General features: G+C 31.8%; 3 protein-coding genes across 3 annotated transcripts; 2 read left to right on the forward strand and 1 right to left on the reverse strand.

Annotated features, from left to right (window-relative positions):
* Positions 1-2333: 2333 nt before the first annotated feature.
* HELRODRAFT_165056 (hypothetical protein) lies at positions 2334-4891 on the forward strand (the record flags this gene model as incomplete). Its single annotated transcript, XM_009030955.1, has 3 exons — positions 2334-2463; positions 3386-3644; positions 4687-4891. The coding sequence occupies 3 exons, from the start codon at positions 2334-2336 to the stop codon at positions 4889-4891; spliced, it is 594 nt and encodes a 197-aa protein (XP_009029203.1).
* A 2176-nt stretch (positions 4892-7067) lies between these two features.
* Positions 7068-14670, forward strand: HELRODRAFT_189631 (hypothetical protein; the record flags this gene model as incomplete). Its single annotated transcript, XM_009030956.1, has 14 exons — positions 7068-7152; positions 7737-7833; positions 8859-8949; positions 9029-9162; positions 9346-9684; positions 10601-10785; positions 10871-10999; positions 12148-12282; positions 12611-12710; positions 12807-12956; positions 13351-13441; positions 13802-13914; positions 14040-14375; positions 14628-14670. 14 exons carry the CDS (start codon positions 7068-7070, stop codon positions 14668-14670), a joined length of 2028 nt encoding a protein of 675 aa, XP_009029204.1.
* A 1118-nt stretch (positions 14671-15788) lies between these two features.
* Positions 15789-17982, reverse strand: HELRODRAFT_165058 (hypothetical protein; the record flags this gene model as incomplete). Its single annotated transcript, XM_009030957.1, has 3 exons — positions 15789-16177; positions 17249-17310; positions 17927-17982. 3 exons carry the CDS (start codon positions 17980-17982, stop codon positions 15789-15791), a joined length of 507 nt encoding a protein of 168 aa, XP_009029205.1.
* Positions 17983-19331: the final 1349 nt, after the last annotated feature.

Here is a 19331-nt window from a genome sequence, read left to right on the forward strand (position 1 = left end):
TTAGGCAGTGATGGGTTAACTACTCCAAAATAGTAGCAAACTACTATAGTTAACTAGAGACCAAAAACATAATTTTCAACTACTTTTTAACTACTTTCAAGAAAAATATTTATTAACTATTTCATAAAATTTTGAACACCATCTTGTAAAATTTGGTTTAATTAATGTAGAACCCGTAATATCTTGTACAATATCACCACTTTTAGTACTTTGATGTACAGAGTTTGACGGTGATGTCACCTTTGCTATGGTTCTATCGTACAGTCTTTTGTAATGCTGATTTTCTCTTGCTTTCAAAGCATTTACACTTGCTACAAGATTCAAATTGTGATTACTACATCGTTTGTGCGGGGGTAAAAAAAGAACATTATCAGAATCATCAGCATCAATTTGTTCTATCTCCATTAAATAAATAATATTTGTTTTTAATAATATGTCATTTTTGTAAATATCTTCTATGTCACTGTCACCTTCTGTAGTATTTCAAATGCTACCTGAAAAAATGCTTTTACAAAATTTGCAGTAAAATTTTTATTGTCGTCTTTTTTTAAAACGGCGTCAATAAAGCACAATTTAATAATTTTAGTATTCATATTAAATAATTATTCAAACGCAAATTATCTGCATCTCGTACACAAAAAAAGCTTGAAAAGAAATGGCGTTGACGCGGAAACTAAAAAACAAATTTGAAAATAGGGATGTGCAATTAAAAAGATAAACATTAATTCAGAGAAAAAATATGTTCAAGTAGTTAAAAAATAGTTAGCTATAATAGTTACTAACTATTCAAAATAGTTAACTAATAGTTAATAACTATTCAGAATAAAACAGTTATTAACTACTTTTAACTACTAGCTAACTACTTTTTAACTATTTGTAGTTAGTAACTACCCATCACTGCTATTAGCACAGCTTATGCAATTTTTAGATGTATTGTGTTGGTGTTTTGATAAATTATTTTTGTGTTGTTGTCAAAATTTGGCGGGTTATTGGAGTTGATTGTAAGTGAGATTTGATGGCTCCTCTTTGTGTAGCATTGTGAGACGTTTTGATAGTGAAGTGGTCGTAACACCAATATACGAATGTTGCTGACGCGCACGGTCGTCAATTGGCATTTAAATTCATATATTACATGAGATTACGCTTGAAAGTGAAATCGTTTTTAAAAGTGCAGCTGTTCTTTAAGACCAATTGTGATGTCTTACAATCATTGTAGTATATCCTGAGTTTTATTTTATTAATATCATTGATTGGTGTAACATTTTTTTTATGATTTGTTTGAGGATGACTTCGTCTATATTTTGTGCCGTTGACATATGATTTCTGTAATATAGGATTATGTTGTTGTCATCGTCGTTTTTAAATATATTGCTATCTTGTTGCAGATTTTATTGAACATTGCTCTCAATAGGTGATGTTTTGTAGATTAGTAATTCTTTTCAGTTCCGTATTGCGGAGGAATGCGTTAACGCACGGTTCACAAAGGATTTTATTGTACTCACTTTGAATTGTTGCGTTTTTTACTTAGCCCATTTAAACAAATACATTTACTTGTTGCTTTGTCGTATACGGCAGTTGTAAATCTTTGTTTGTCATTCGTTACCAAAATATCCAGAAGTTGAAATATATACATATACATATACTATATATATGTTATCTTAAGCCTTATTCGGCAGGCTACTGACGAGTCTCGTGAGAGACGAAACGTACGTCTGGCCTATGGCGGATAATGGTTTACCAATAATATATATATATATATATATATATATATATAATTATTCATAAAGATCACTGCGTTTTCGGCGTTATTCAACTTGTAGTTGAGTTTCTCAATTTTTCTAACGAGACTTTTACCATCTTGATGAAGTTTATTAAGGTTATATAAAAAAAACTTTTAATATTTGACATTTTTGACAAAACATTATTAATAACGTTATTACTACAGAAAAGCTCTTTTCGGCATCAACTGCCATCATCAGTGTAGTTATAAAGTAATGCTCCGTCTTTGTGTCTTTGTTTTTACAGCGACTTTGATTGTAACTTAATTAGAATTAAAGTTACTCATGTGTTTCTTTGTTGGAAGAATATTGGTATTATTTAGTTGAAAGTTATCGATTCATCTATTTCAGGGCCGTTCAATTCATTTTCCGCTGATACCCTGTTGGATTTGTTTAATTTTGAAATTGTGAGGATTGTGGATATTGTTGCTCCTTGTCGTTATGTCAAATCTACTCATGTGTCATCCGCCCCTTGGTTTGACTTTGAATGTCGTTCATTAAAACGCATTTGTCGAAAACAAGAACGTTTGTATAGGAAAATGAAGAAAATTTCAAATGTGCACTCCAGAAGAATTGTGTAAAATAATTTGTGACTCCCAAAGCAGTTCTTGTTCTCTTGATCTGGTCAAAATTTTGTCAATCTGTATTGGCAATGACATCATTGAATTTTCCACATCTGTCCGTAGTCTTGGAGTTGTAATTGACTCAAACCTAAAGATGGATTTACATATTAATAATTTAGTGAGGGTCTGCTAAAACCAACTGCGTTTATTACGCAATGTCAAAAAATCATTAAACACGTCTGTTTTTCAAAGTTTGACTCCTCTTTCGTTTTCTCCAGACTGGACTATTGCAATGGTTTATTTATGGTGTCACCAAAAGGTCTTTTTCAAAGCTTCAGTCAATACAGAATCGTGCTGCCAAGATGGTTTTGGGTGGTTCGTTGTTCGATCATGTTACGCCTATTTTGAATAAGTTGCACTGGTTGAGGGTTGAGAAACGTGTTTTCTTCAAGTTACCAGTTTTGATGTTTAAATGTGTCAATAATGCAGCACCTCCCTCTCATTGATAGATTGGAATCATACAAATCTCATTTTTCAAAATATTCCTTCCGATCAACCGAGCGCATTTTATTTTTTATTCCGACTACAAAGTTGCGGTTCTTGGCTCGGTTGTTTGAAGTGGTTTACCTCCTTACTTACTTGACCCTAACCTACCATATTTACAATTTCGAAGTCAGCTTAAAACTTATTTATTTGCACAATGAACGTCCGTCTTATTTGTCTATGATTCAGTAGCGCTTTTGAGTTTCAACAATTAAAAAGCGCTGTATATAAATTTCCGTAATAATAATAATAATAATAATATGTGTATATGATTAAGTCTGTCAGAAAATTACAGCATGTTTGGTGTTAGTAAACTCCTTATTTATTAAATAAAATATATCTAATGTTATTCTGTAAATGTTTTAAATTTTTGTCCAAATTCTACTTTTTGATTAATGTATGAAAACTAACTTGATCGACGCAGGCGATTATATTATTCTCAATGTGATACTGATTCTTTCTCTCGCACAACCAACAAGTTATTCTCTTGTGATTTGTCAGGCCAGTTTTGTCATAATTTACTGGAACTAACAGATATATATTTAAACAAAAGAGGGTGCATCGATGGTATCACAATTGAGAATGGAAAAATAAGTTGGATGCAAACTGCTAAAAGCACAATTTTCAGTGGGCGGTTGGAAGTTCCTAATGATGATGTTAAAAGCCATGACTATACTAATACAAATGACAGCGAGTATGAAAGTACTCTTGATGATGACAAATTTTCAACCGAAAGTATCAAAAACGTTCACGTTATTAAGTTAGTTGATTATTTATGCTGAATTTTGTTATTGGATTAACTTTTATGTTACCAACAGGCAATTTAAATTCCTGTTTCCCCATTTTAGTTAAAATTTTAATAAATTTCACATTTAACCGAAATCTGTATATATATTTTTGTATCATATGTAATCATTGGCATAATGGGGTCACATATACGTTATGTATTTAATGTCCTAATAATAAAAAAGTGTTACATCAAAAGTCAAAACTATGCAAACAAATTTTTGGTGAAAGAATCAAGGTGTATTTTGGCATGATATTTTGGTTCTTGTAATTAATGCGCTACGGTTTTAAATGTTAAAGATTTTTAAAACGGTGTTAAGCTTTAAAAATCAACTACCCAATGCCGTGCCTGTTTTGCCCGTGCTAAATCAGTTCCTGACCGAATCTGATATTAACTGCAAAAAGACTATCTATTCGAAGTTAGATATTGATGAAGACCATGTTATATATTGTTATCGTTATCATGTTGATAGCTCTTCCAACAAGCAAAAAGTAAATAGCGTTAAGCCGTTACTGTGCAGTGCACATAGGTTTTAAAAAATGTAGAATCTAAACTAATTTTGTAAAATTAATGAAAAATTCAGAGAACAAGTTTAAATTTTTATTGAAAACATCAAAATTGAATTTAAATTAAATTTAGAATAAAATACGTGTACAATAAAATGAAATGAATTGTTTGTATAGTTTGCCAGTGAGCAATAAAATTCATACACTAGTAACACGTAACTTGTATTTAATTGTGTTTTTGAGAGCATTCATGCGGCCGTCTAGTTTTAACACGTAAAAATTTTATAAGGCAATATATTGAAAAATGTCACAATAGGAATAGAGATAATGTTCAACTTGCTTATTATAATACTATAAAAATGTTACAAGCATATTTTCAAGCGGATTTTTTTATACAAACTGAGGTAGGTTTAGAGTTAAGATTGTTTTTTTTTCTATAAAGAAATCAACACAAACAAAAATTTTGTGACCCAATATTAAATATAATATTTCCTAACATAATTTTGCAGACAATCTCCACATCTTCTTGGTTTCACCTATCTTCGTGACCGTCTGATATGGATTGATCAGAATCGTCTGCACGTTGCCTCTGAAGATTCCACATCTGATGATTTCGTCAAAACCATTCTAATAAATGATAACGTTAAATACGTTTCTATGGTAACAGCTGATAAAGACATTTATAAGAAAAGTAAAATGATATTAACTTTTTAAATGTAAAATTTTTTGTTCGTCAATGTATCTTCATTATAAATGTTTATTACACTACAAATAAATTTATTATATTTCAAAAAAAATTGATAAAATGTTATATTATAAAAAATAATTTTTTTTATTTAATTTTATGAAAGCCCATAACAGCCTCTGCTCTTCAATAAAACCGTTTTGCAGTGACGTTTGCGTAACATCCTATAAAGGCGAACGACGTTGTTTATGTCCTGAAGGATATGTTTTGCAATATGGATACTTGTGTACTAAAGGTTCATAAAGTATATAATTTTTACCATCATTAACTTCTGCTTATATTTATTATTATTCCGCGATAATAAATATATAATTGCTGATGGCTGGTGAAACTTATGGGTGAAAATTATTTTTTTTGTTGTGTTTACTTTCTGATTAACAACTAAAAAATAGTTTAGCAATTGGGCTGACTAATTTTTTCCTCAAACACAGATCGTGCTCCATGTTTCTACCGCAAAAATGGTTTTTGGAACATTATTTGCAGTGACATTTGTCGTCCTATTAATAAGAAACATTTCCAATGTTTGTGCAGGCCTGGCAGAAACCTGCTGGCTGATGGAAAAACGTGCGCAGGTCAAAAATTAATTTTTTTTTCAAACCTGTATAAGACGTAAATTTAATATTTGTTTCGTGTGCAGTTAAGTTTCCAGTTTCGAAAACAAACTCAAATAATGCAAATGAATTTTAGGGGCTATTTTTTTGTTTATATATAAATTATAGTTTGCTTTTCTAATACTTTGAAATTTGTATATTGAACTATGAAAAGTAAACTTTAATACAATTTAATTATTTTTTGTTATTTTATTTAAATGAGATTTTTTATTGCAAAGCTAATATGGACTACTAACAAATATTTAAATATTAACAAAATGTTTAAAAAATTATAAATTAATATAACTTTTTAAACTGAAAATAAAAAGAATGATATTTACGTCTCAGTTCTGTAACATTTTATGCTGCAATCATGATGAAACGTTTAAAAACAAAAAAGAAGCTGTAAGTTTTCTAGATATGCAGAATCTACTTGATAGAGTTTGCGGGAAAATATAAAAAGTTGTTCAACTTGGCGGGCAGAATTTTGCTAGTCATACGTCATTGTGAAGTTTTTTTTGTTATCGAAATAGATCAGTTGTTGGCAACAGTGCCGGTTCAAGGTATTTTGCCACCCAAGGCAAGATCCTAGTTTGCCACCCTAACTAAAATGCGCCAATATATAAAAAAATGCTTTATAGTAAAACTAAGAGTTACGTACAAAATCGATTATTTGCAAAATATTAAATCCAAACAGTACTAACATAAAAAGCAATTCAATAAAATTTTTTTTTAGCCATATCACTTTCTATGGAATTTAAAGAAAGACATGTCAAACGATTTTGTGACATAGTGTATCTTAAGTAATCTTTAATTAATTTCAGTTTTGAAAAACTACGCTCTCCTGATGTAACTGATACTGTTTGTGTTAGCAGAATTTGTAAAGCAATTGAAACATTTGGGATGAAATTATTGTTTTTTAAAATAAGCTCTAGTACTTTAAATAGTGACGTTTTTGATTCAATTAATTCAGACAATGCAAGCGATTTTTCTAATAATTCCATGCCATCAAAAGTATATGTGCTTAAAATTTCTTGAAGATTTAAACATTTTTCTTTAAGACTTTCCTTCGAAAATTCATTTTTAATATTTGCAATATTGTACAGGAATTGAAAAGCATCACAGTGTTCATTTAACTGGTTAAATCTTTCTTCAATCGAGTTTATAGCACTATCCAAAATGCAATTAAAACATATTTTAAATCTATCTTTTGGATTTATAATGGGATAATCTCGAGTTTCATATGAAAACATTTGTTTTTTAAACCTTTGTCTAATAAAAACTTTAAATGCAAATGATGGCTCCAAATCTTATTTAGCTGCAATTAATTTTACATCAGAAATAACTTTTTCAAAAGCAATATAACTTTAAGAAGGTTTTGTTCAAAATTTGTTTGGCTTCAGAAATGTCAATTTCAATATTCTGAATAACTTTGCTAGCTAAGTTTATTTGGTTCAAAATTCTGAACCATATCACAGTACAGCAACAAATTTTAAAGTTTTTCATGTTTTGAGTTAATGCCTCTGCTTCATAACGTGAAGATGGATTATAAAAAATGTCTCGGCTGATTTCAAAAAGAGCATCAAAGATTTCTCCAGCACAGTATATCAGTTGTCTGATCATGTTCAAACTTCACAGAGGTACTAATTAGATCATATGTCTGCCATATTGATCGAAAAAATAATTAAATTACGTTAATTTCTTGGTGGTACCGAGGAGGCTAGAAAAGTGCCGCTCCTAGGCAGCTGCCTCTCTTGCCTGTGCCTAGAGCCGGCACTGATTAGCAAGTTTTATCTATCTGAAAATTATTTTATTGTTTTGCTGAATTTGTACAGCGCTTGTCACGAGTTGAATGGATATTGCGCTCTTCATTATCTCCTCCGAACTAATGTTTTTTAAAACACTTATTAACAAAAAGAACATTGTATGGTTTATATTTTTACAATTATCATCAATTATGAAAGTAAATAATTAATTTTGCAGATGATATTCAAACACCATCGATATATGTAGCAAATAATACAACACTTATCTACCTTTTAAATAATTTTGAGGGATATAAAAAAGTGTTAAACTTGAAATTTAATGGCTTAACTTCGTTGTCATTTGATCCAATAACAAATTCCCTTTATTTCTCTGAACGGATGACCACAAAAACTTATAACGGTAATAAAATGATTTGACATAATATGATTTTTATAAACTTTTAATTTGAAAAAATCAGAAGATCCAATGTACAGTGCTAACAATGAGATCAGTTATTACAAGGAAAAGGACGATTATGATACTATTGGACTTATTCATCTTGAAACACTGACCAAGTAAAATAATATTGATTGATGTTCTTAAAAAAGTTAAAGGTCGATCTCTTCAGAGGTATCAACGACAAACACACATGATCACGCGTGAAAACCACGCATCATACACATTGCATACAATAGGCTGGGATCTCTTCGTATTTGAACCCTGTCATTGCAACAACATGACCAGGCGCCTTTAACCATTACGCCGTCACGCCGCCCAATCAATAACATTGCTATTATAGCGTTAAAAAATAATTTTAAAGCACTTTAATAATTTTAATCAGCTACAAGTTATTGCAATGTAGATAATCAATATTCTCCCACATTAATTAAAGTACGTCGAAACACTACTGGCTGAAACTACGATTGTTGTATTTTTGCTGTGTAGTGTAATGGAGCATTTTGTTTTTCAATTTATTGATCACCAAAATTTTTCACTAAGTTTCTTTTGTTGGGACATTTGTATAATGATCTCGGCGAAAAAAAAATAAATAAATTTCAAAAATTTACAGAACGTTTATTTTCATGTAACAAATGCAAAAATTGTGTTGAAATTTAAGTTATTTTTTTTTATATTTCATAAAAATGTTTTTGTCAACAACTTTTTTAAAATATGAACAAGAAAAAAGCACTATATTTAACTTAATGCACATGTCGTTTCAACTGGAGATTTTAGAAAATTGTCATGTCTAGCACAATAAAGTTATAAAAGACTAACAGGGTTTCTGGCAGACCGTGAAATAGGGCCTGTTTATGATGTCTAACAGAATGATTTTAGGGCCAACAAAGACATACACGCATACTCAGTTTTTTATTACATAGATTTTATATATCATTACAATATATTTATAAATATATTTATTATATAATCGTTTCTACTTGCTCTTTTTCTTCTTGATTTCTACTTGATTGTTTCTACTTGATTTCTCTGATGCGTTTCTTCAGAAAAGCGTTGTATGTTTTTTAATCATACATGTCTCTGTTGACGACATAATTTTTGTAAACTCAACTTAGTAGTTGTCCATTCTAAATAATTCATTCAGACACAAGACGACAATATTCAAGAGTTTAGAACAGTTCAGCAGTATCTCATTGGATTATATCAACAGAAATATATATTGGATACAAAATCAGGTTTTGTTATTATTGAATATCTTTATTAAATATTATAACAATTTAATGGATAATTTTCAAGCTTTGATTTTTATTTTAGGAATCTATCTGGGTTGGTAGTTTAAACTATAAAAAAAAAATTAGACTTCTTGCTTTGAACAGTAGTGAAGTTGAAGGCGTTGAAAAGAGCAACAATTTAGCTATTCGGTCCTTATTTGTTGATTCAGTTAGAAGGTTGAAAAATAAATTGTTATATTTGAACATTTTAATTTTTAGAGGCCATTATTTATAAAAGTGTACCAATTAGAAATGGTTTCTATTATAAACTGTAAATTCATTTTTAAGGTTATTGGTATCAAACTATCATATTAGTATCCAAATAATTATTACTTAACATTGAGTATTGTGATTGAACAGGAGATTTTTTTACTCACAATGCGATGTGAATTTGTACAATGGCAACAACAAGCTGATCTCATGCGATTTATCCGCCATGCATTGTCTAAACTCTTTGGAAACGCAAGAAACAGCAGAATTGAATGCAATGGGGTGTGCTAGTGCCATCACAGTAGATGTCAAGGATGCTAAAATAAGCTGGATAGATGCTGGAAATGGAAACATTTTTACTGGAGAATTAGACAGTAGTGTCAACAGTTACGATTTTCAACTTAACAATGATATTGAAGAAAATAGCCAGTTTGATATTAACGAGCAAAAAATTTGGACGGGAAGATTGAAAAATATTCATACCATTAAGTTAGTTATTTTGTATGCTTCCATAAGTTAAACCATAAAAAGTGTTCTGCTAAATTTTTTAAATTAATGTACACTGATATTTTTTACAAGTTGATATTTTATTCTTTGAGTATGAAAAATTTGAATAAATTCTTGTGTTGGCTTACACATTTCAAAATTTGTTTTATAATTAAAAATTAAACAGCGCAATAAATAAGAAATGGTATAAACAAGTTTCTGCCTTATTGCTGTGTTAGAAAATTTTAATCAACGATTTTAAAAATTGAAATGTAGAAGAATGCCCATATGATATGTGCATAAACATAACATAAACATGATTTACATTAATTTCTTATGTATTTAGTTCGATACCTGTCAAGAACGTATTTTATGTGTAGAAATGGGTAATGTGTAAAAATAGGTAATGTGTAAAATGGGAAATGTGTAAAATTAACAAAACTGGGAAGAAAGAAGAGTAAAATTTAAAAATTAACACAGAGAAAATTTTTTTTAAATAATCTATAGTAATATATGTACGCAAAGGTCAGTTTATAATTTATGCATAACCCATGTTATAGCATAAAGAAAATTGTCCAGCTCACCTCACAATTAGTGATGTTGTTATTATGTGTCATGTATGCACGTGCACAAGTTCTTTTACACAAAGATCAGCTTATAATTTATGCATAACCCATAGCACAAAGAAAATTGTCCAGCTCACCTCACAATTAGTGATGTTGTAATTATGTGTCATGTATGCCTAGCCTAACCTTTAACATACCATGTTCTTAAATTATGCACCTATGTATCTATCTATCTATCCATCCATCCATCCATCCATCCATCTATATATATATATATATATATATATATATATATATATATTAAAAGACCAAAATAATTCTGTTATGTGTAAATATTAATCTATCATTATTAGGTGTAGTAATCATCCTAAAAGTGTTGTTTATATGAACAATAAATTGATCTGGATAGACCAAGATAATCATTATGCTCACATGAAATCAGACAACGCATTTTCTGAAGCTGTCGAAGATATTCAACTAGAAAACGACGTTCATTATGTCGCTTTAGTTGCCGCTGATAAGAATATTCATAACAAAGGTAGTAAAAAATAGTTATATTTAATAGTGTAAAAAGCTTTATAATTGTTTTCTACACTAATTTGATTCTTACAAACATTTAACAGCCCATTACAGCATATGTACATCAAAAAAACCTTTATGTAGTGACGTATGCGTGACTTCAAAAAATGGTAACCGTCGTTGTTTGTGCCCCTCTGGACATGTGCTTCGGTATGGCTATCTGTGCATAAAAGGTAAAATACAAAATAAATTCCAGCAGTATTATTAAATATTGTTATAACCGCCGGAATGATCAAATTGCGCTATGTTATTTATTATAGTAGGACTATGTTGACAGAATGATCTCGGTGAATTCAACGAAGATACTCTACAGAGTACTTTGTTTACAACACTCCATAATTTTTTAGGTTGTCCTTTATTACCTTCAACCTAATTCTTCCAATAGTTGTTTTTTCAACACTGAATAGAACACTTTTTTTTAATAAGCACAGCCTTCCAAACATCTTTCTTCAACATAGTTTTATCATTTGTATATATATAAAATTTACAATTGTTTTTATATTTTAAAACGCAAACTCAACCAGAAAAAAACGTAGTTTTCGCCAAGAGACATGGCAACAATTATTAATGTTAGTTTAATTCAATCACCACAGATGGCCAGAAGATCAAATTTTTTTGTTCATCTAGCAATTTGGGTGTTGTTTTCGATTCGATTTTGTCAATGTATGATTCCGATATTGCCTTGACAATATTACCATTATCCCCGCCTATTATATGCTTTGTTGATGCGTCGTTTAGTATGTATTCGTATAGGATGTTTGTCCGTGTTGCTGATTCCTTTGTATTTAGAAAGAGTGTAATAGATCTTTAACTTTTTTAACAACACCCAAACATCGTATATAAATAGATGCTAAACGACGCATCACACACGAACCAAGTGATAGGCGGGATTATATTGTAATATTCGAACTCGGTCACTGCACGAACTGCGAAACAAGCACCAGGCAAGCTTAACCGTTAGTGTTTAGTTTTAAATAACGGCGAAGCTTTATTCTCACCATCCATGTTTTAAATTGTTTGATGTTGAGGCCTCTACATTTATACGCATCGGGAGAACTTTGGTAGCACAAATACCACAACTACAGACAGCCAATCTCGCACAGCCTTTTCAATCAGTCAGTTAAGGTTGTTTTCTGTCTGTTTTAGGGTTAGGATAGTTGAGAAGGAATTACTCGTCTTAGAATTTAGAGTTTCCATCGTGGTGTTGTATTTAAGTTGCTGTTAACATGTAGCAAATCTTTGAGTTTTTTCAGAGATGTTCTTTTTATAAATAATAATATAATGTTAATATTGATATTTTATCAAATCTTCATTTGTATAGACCCCTGCTTCCGACACGAGAACGATCAACCAAAAGCCATCTGCGGTGATTTGTGCGAGCGTGTCAATCAAAATAAAATCAAATGCACGTGCAGATTTGGCAGATATCTTCTGCCTGATGGGAAAAAATGCGCAGGTCATTGTTTTTATTGCTCCATTAGTTTTAGATATTATTGAATGTTTGCATAAAAATTTTAATGTATGTGTGAGTGTTTTATAAAAAAATGAATTACATAGAATAATGCCATATATACAACGCTTAGAGTTTAACGCCAACATGTGCACATCATGATAATGTAATAATAAATAAAATATTAAGTTTTATATCCAACAGTATTGTTATATATGAATTTCAATTAAACTTATTAAGCTTTATATTTAATTGTATCGTTAAATATATTTTGCGATATTTCTTAAATAAATATTGAAATGAAGCAAACATAATAAACAAACAATTTTTGTAGACCTTCAAGTTCCGATCATGTACTTGGCGGACAACTACTTCTTGAATCGCATGATAGTTGATGCAGAATACGAAATTTTTGATAAAATTGAAAATATCCAGTTTGACTGGTTGACTTCATTGTCATATGACCCAATTACATTTTCTATTTTTTTTTCTGATCGTCTAATAAACGAAAAATCATATGATAACAACAGGACTCGCAACTCGATCTCTTATTTTAATGAAAACAATTTTTCTAAAAATGAGAAAGTTGAACAGAGCAATTTTGAAGGCGATTACAGTGATGATAGCGAAAATGAAGGAAATGATGTCATTGGGCTTATTCACCTTGAAACATTAACAAAGTAGGTGATATTGCCACAACTATTATTTCCGTATCATTTTGCATTATTTATTAAAAATTTATTATTGCCAATTTTAACGAGCTATAATTTTTTTAAATTTTAATTTACGTATATTTGAAAATAACGCTTCAACCACGAGAAGTAGCACCGGACGATGTTTGTGCATGTCAACTGATATTTTCTGATTAATCGTCAACTTTATTTTTAATTGCGAAAACTGTAACTTTTAAGCTATGTATAATGTTTAAATGTATTAATGCTGGTCGTTATTTCAAATTTAACTAGCAAAACAAAAACACTACGCGATATAAAATTTAAATTCAATTTGCCAAAATAAATTGTTCTACAAAGTCAGCGAAGTCATAACAATGTCGTGTCTTTAACCAATTAACAGACACAAAAACACGATATTTGATCATTTAAAAGAATGCAGCAGCATTTCTGTAGACTACCTTAACAGAAATATCTACTGGATACAAAGTCAGGTACATATTTTCAAACATTGGTAGCATTCAAACTCAGTCTTCCACACAAGCATTAAATTTTTTTAACTACGGTCTCACATTATAATGCATAATAACATTAACATTGATGTTAATGGCGCCTCAGTCCTTTTTTATGGCGTAATAAATAATTTTAATAATATTATTAATATAAAAAAGTTATTATTATTATTAATGTAGTAAATATTTCATGGGACAAGCTAGGAGACGCATCGCCTTCAAACACCAAAAGTCAACCCGATTTGTTGATAATAATAAGGATAATAACATGTTGAATTCTGTTGTTAAACTATTGTCACTTTATTGCAAAAATTATTTTTTAATTTTTCTGAAATTATTTAGAAATCAATATGGATTGGTGGCTTCAACTATCGGAAAAAAATTAAACTAGTTTCGCTTAACAATAGTTTATCTCAAACTGTCTTTCGATCTTTAGTTGTTGATCCATTAAGAAGGTTACGATTTTTCAACTAATTATTTAATCCATTTATCAAATGTTATTGAACTAATTAAAGTTTTATTAATTGCATGTACATTTTAAAATTTAAAAAGATGTTTTTTGTTATTTTCATTTAAAAAGACGATTATTTTACTCCCAATGCGATGTTAATCTACACTACCATACTAACAACAAGCTGATTTCATGCGATCTGTTGGGTAAAAGCTGTCTGAACTCATTGGAATCGCCGGAGGCTCATCTGAACGCAAAAGGGTGCATTAGTGAGATCACTATTGACGTCAACGGTGGTAAAATTAGTTGGCTGGAATCCGAAAGCGGAATAATATTCAGTGGTGAATTAGATTATTTTGATAAGAATCAGGAGCAAAGTTATAACAATGGAGAACTCAACGAAACTTTTGACAAAGCTGATTTAATGATTTGGACTGGGAGAATAAAAAATGTTCATATTATCAGGTTTGAAATGTGGTTAAATTTATATATTTTTTGGTTTATTATAATATTAATACACTCAAATGGTGTTTATTCAAAATATATCCTACAATCAACCATCACTCATATACAAATTATTTTTATTTATTTTTATATACTTATTATTACACTTATTTCCATTTATTGTGCACTAATTTCAATTTAAAAAAGTTTTTTAGTATTTTTTAAATTTATAATAACATTAGCTGACCTTCCGTATATTTTGTAACTCCTCAGAAATAATAAATTTTGCGTTAATAGCAAGGTTTCATTAACTTAGATAAAAAAATAAAATTTATTAACATAACATTTTATATTTCCTCTTTAATATTAAACTAATAATCATGTCTGAACACAAATATTTAGTTGACTTGATGTGTATGTATATTAACATTTATGGCCCTTGTATTGCAGCAGACAAAGACATGATTCTATCAAATGTGAAGATTGGTAAAGAAATGCTTGCCTTTGTACTATGTTAGTCGCGTTAATCATGTCAAGATTTGATTATTGAAATAGTTTGATGTTTGAGCTGGCGCTGGGTTGTAGTACAGGTTGCAGCTAATTCGGAATGCTGATGTGATGTTGGTGACTGGTGTTAGTAGATGGGAACATCACTTTTTATTGTCGAAGTCTGCATTGGTTTCCGGTGGAACAGAGGTTGATGTTCAAGATTGCAATGTTAGCATTTAGATGTTGTTTGGGTTAGATACCGAGTTATTTTCAAACGTAAAGGTGACCGTTCTAACTGCGATGATTGTTTCAATTTCCCAAAGGGAGGGAGGTCTTAGATTAAATTTGTATCCGGACTCCTTTTTAGTCTTCAACATGTTATTTTCTTCCAGTTCACCAGCAGTAGTTGTGTAGGTTTGTGCAAGGTGATCCTCTAGTTCCATTCTTGAAACAATCAATTCGCCGGATTTTGGTTATTCAAACAACCGTTTCCCAAAGCCTAGCTTTCCTTTGTCGGTATTTCTTTGACCGTAACCTTTCCACTCGACGCAGCTGGCTCAGTTTTACTCTGATGTCATCTCTCAACTAAGCTAGACTATCACGTTCTTCTCCATTTGACATTTTCCATAATTTCTTCAGGCGTTTCTGCTCGCTCTTCAGCTGATTAATTTTCCTCTGCCTTTTTGACATCCTTTCCATAGGTTTTGTTGTGTTTTGCTGTTTTGAAAAGTTGAAAGGCAAACTAAATAGAAAACAATAAGCGTAATGTACGTATACTAATTTATTACGTAAAATAAATATAACGTTCTATAACCAAACAAATTGAAACGAATTGAACAAACTAAAAAGCATGTCACAGTAAAAGTCACATTGTACATTAATTATTGCCCAAAAACAAATAGAATAAAAAGTGATGTGCCCTGCACATAACACCTTCCCAACAAGCTAAAGTTTGTGGGCAAACTTATGATGTATACGTTCCGATCTTCTTGGGAGAGATATCGGGTCGAAAAGCACTTGACTACTTTCAGGCGTGGTACGTTTGACGATTGAATGCCTTGAAACAACTTGGGTCTGGGTCCTAGTGATTTCCTCTGGGTCGCCATCTTGGTTGGCACCGTATTTAGGACGGATTTGCTCTACGTGTCGTTTCCATAGAAGACCATGTGGGATCGATTTTACCAATATGTGTCTTTGACCTAATCTTCGAACAACTATCGCAGAAACCCATCTGGCTTGGCGATCTCTTCTTGGGCCATAGTACTTGACATAACACGGTTGACCTATCGAAATCGAACATTTCACCTTATTGTAGTTCTCTTCCCTCTCTTTCCCTTTTAAAATTGGTCGGAGAATATCAATTTTAGTTCGTATTTGCCTGCCATGCAGTAATTGACTTAGTGAAAAACCGGTTGAAAAAGGAGTTCTTCTGTATTGCATGAGGAACTCCTCCCGTAAAGCAGCTTCGGTCGGCAATGTTGATTTTGCCATAGACCTTTTGAAAGTTTGAACAAACCTCTCTGCCTGACCATTAGTCGCCGGGTGGTATGGGGAGCCTGTAAAGTGCTGAATCCCCCTCTCTTTCAAATAGAGTTGAAATTGCTCTGCAGCATCAAATTTTGTATCTTCACCCGATGGTAACACATCTGCATTTCCGTCTTCTGAAGTCTTCCTGTATTTAATCGTGTAGTCGTCATCTACTTTGTCTTGTATTGAAAAAGGAACAATTCGTGGTTGTCTGAAAACTGGTGTTGTATTTTCTCGGAATTTGATGTCCAATTCAACATTCTTTAGACAACCGAGACTAGGATCAAAAATCTCTTTGAATTCCAGACATAGCTTTTCACAATCGTTTGTCAACTTTGAAAAGTTTGGGCATGAAATTGTGTTTACCTGGTCTCTCAACATCTTGTTGATATTTATTTTGAAATCTTTAATTGATCTTCGACCGATTAAATTTAAACCATGAATGTCTGTTACGTTAATTTTTATAGGTTTCCAGTCTAAACTATTTGAAATCGTGGCAACTACTGAGCAAGCACCTCTGACTGGGATTTTATTGCCGGTTGCTGAACAATACTGAGAACTCACCGGAACCAAAGAAGGGGAACCTAAATCTTCCCAGACGCTGACATTGCAAAAATTTTCTCTGGCACCATTGTCCACTTCAAAAGTTTTGTTAAAGTTTTTAAAATATAGCTCTAGCTGCAGTTGATCATCATCTTTAATAGTTTTTATGGTTAAGACGTTTCTTTCGAATTTTGCAGCAAAACACACTTGCTTTACGTGACCCATTTTATTGCATTATGAGCATTTCATCCCTTTGAAGGAACAATCTGAGGTTTAGTGGCCACATCTGTGACATGACGAATTGGAATTTGGATGGGACTTTCCGAAATTCCTACCTGGTTTGAAAGTCCTTTTTGGATCTTTCATCATCCCTTTTGCATGAACCCCCGTGTTACCTCTGGAATGTACCAGCAGAACCGGATTACTATGAGATGTACCCCCATAGACTGTGTCTTTAGCTACTGTTGCTGCACTTTCAATTTCATCCGCAATCTCGATAGCTTTGGAAAAAGAAAGCTGAGCTTCTGGAATCATGAAAAGAGCTTTCAAAATTGCTTCATTTTGAATGTTGCAAATGAAATTTGTCCTCAACGCTTCATCTAATGGGTTTTCAATATTAAGAAAATCACATGTTGCTGCAGTTTGCTAATTCTTGAACTGATTCGCCCGGTTTTCTTTTGCAGTTTGTCCAAAATTTGTAGCGTTCCCTAATCAGAAAAGTTGTAGGGTTGAAAGCTGAATTCTTATATTTGACCATCTCCTTGAAATCCAATGAGTTAACATCACGAGGTGGTGACATTTGTTTTGAAACCGTCTGCAGGGTTTTATATATGTCCGAACTCTGATTTGTAAGAAATACTTGAGCTGCCTTTTGCTTCGAGACTGAATTGGCCAGCAAGAAGGTTTCAAACCTTTTGATGTAGTCATTGAACAACTTCTTTTCGGGCTGGAATGATTCGAATTTCGGTACTGGCGTGGCTTGAAAAGATTGCAATATCTTCGCCATTTCTAACTGTTGCTTCGACATCATTTCAGCAAACAATTTTATCATCTCCTTCATTTCCGCCATTTTGCTAATTAGTATTCACCGTAAATCAGGAAAAATCTGTCGATTGCGCCACTGTTGTGTTTCGTTGTTTTGAAAAGTTGAAACTAAAACTAAATAGAAAACAATAAGCGTAATGTACGTATACTAATTTATTACGTAAAATAAATATAACGTTCTATAACCAAACAAATTGAAACGAATTGAACAAACTAAAAAGCATGTCACAGTAAAAGTCATATTGTACATTAATTATCGCCCAAAAACAAATAGATTAAATAGTGATGTGCCCTGCACATAACAGGTTTGACCAATGTTTTACGAAAACCAAACAGATTTGCACATTTTTCATACAAAAAATCCGTGAACAGACGGACATCAGTTGAACTGCTCGCCATAAAGGTCCTGGTGATTTCAGCGTCCAATTTTGACCATACTACTTTTTCTGAGGCTGGAAGAAATTTAATGCGTTTTCTAACTGGACATTCCACCAAATCCGACGCGTGGAATACACTCACACTGTAGTTTTCATCTTGGTATGTAGATTCCGCCGTCTAACCGAACACTAGATTCGAGCGTTGCGACGTACTTGACAGACATCTAATCTTAGTTTGATGCACTTTCAATCCTCTTGAAGATGTGAAACCTCTTCCACATACACATTTATGACCACCCCCGCCATTTATGGGGTTCTTGGAGGCGTTAGTCAAATTACCGGGTAGGTCACCAGTGAGCTCATCATTCTCCCCCTCCTTTCGGTTGGTGCTCTGGGGGGCATATTTCATTGATGGACGAAGCGAGTAGTTTTAGAGGGATTGGGCTGCCAACCCGTTCCCCCAGTATGTATGTATGTATGTATGTATGTATGTATGTATGTATGTATGTGTGTGTGTGTGTGTGATGTGTAGTGTGTGTGTGTGTGTGCGTGCGTGCGTGCGTATGTATGTATGTATGTTTGTATGTATAGATGTATGTATTATTATTATTACAAGTCAATTTGTACAGCGCTAATTACAAAAAGATTTCAAAAGCGTACCCTATAATAAATGAGCAAACAAAACATTAATCAAACGAAGACAAAGACATTGTTAATTCTGCAAAAATAAATGAGTCTTCAGCTCCTTTTTTAAAAAAAATACAAAGATAGATCTGGTGTTCTCAGAAACACTGGTAGACTGTTCCAAACCACCGGTCCAGCAACTCCAATTTTGCGTGATCCGATCTATAAATTCGTTGCCGGCACAACCAGAAGGTTCATGTCATTTGATCTCAACTGCGAACCCAACACAGATGTTTTTCTGATGAACCTGTCTGCCAAATACTCTGATGCTAAACCATGTAATGACCGAAACGTTACGATAGCAATTTTAAAA

The sequence above is a fragment of the Helobdella robusta genome (genome assembly GCF_000326865.2).
Source record: "Helobdella robusta unplaced genomic scaffold HELROscaffold_7, whole genome shotgun sequence".
In the NCBI taxonomy this organism is placed as follows: domain Eukaryota; kingdom Metazoa; phylum Annelida; class Clitellata; order Rhynchobdellida; family Glossiphoniidae; genus Helobdella; species Helobdella robusta.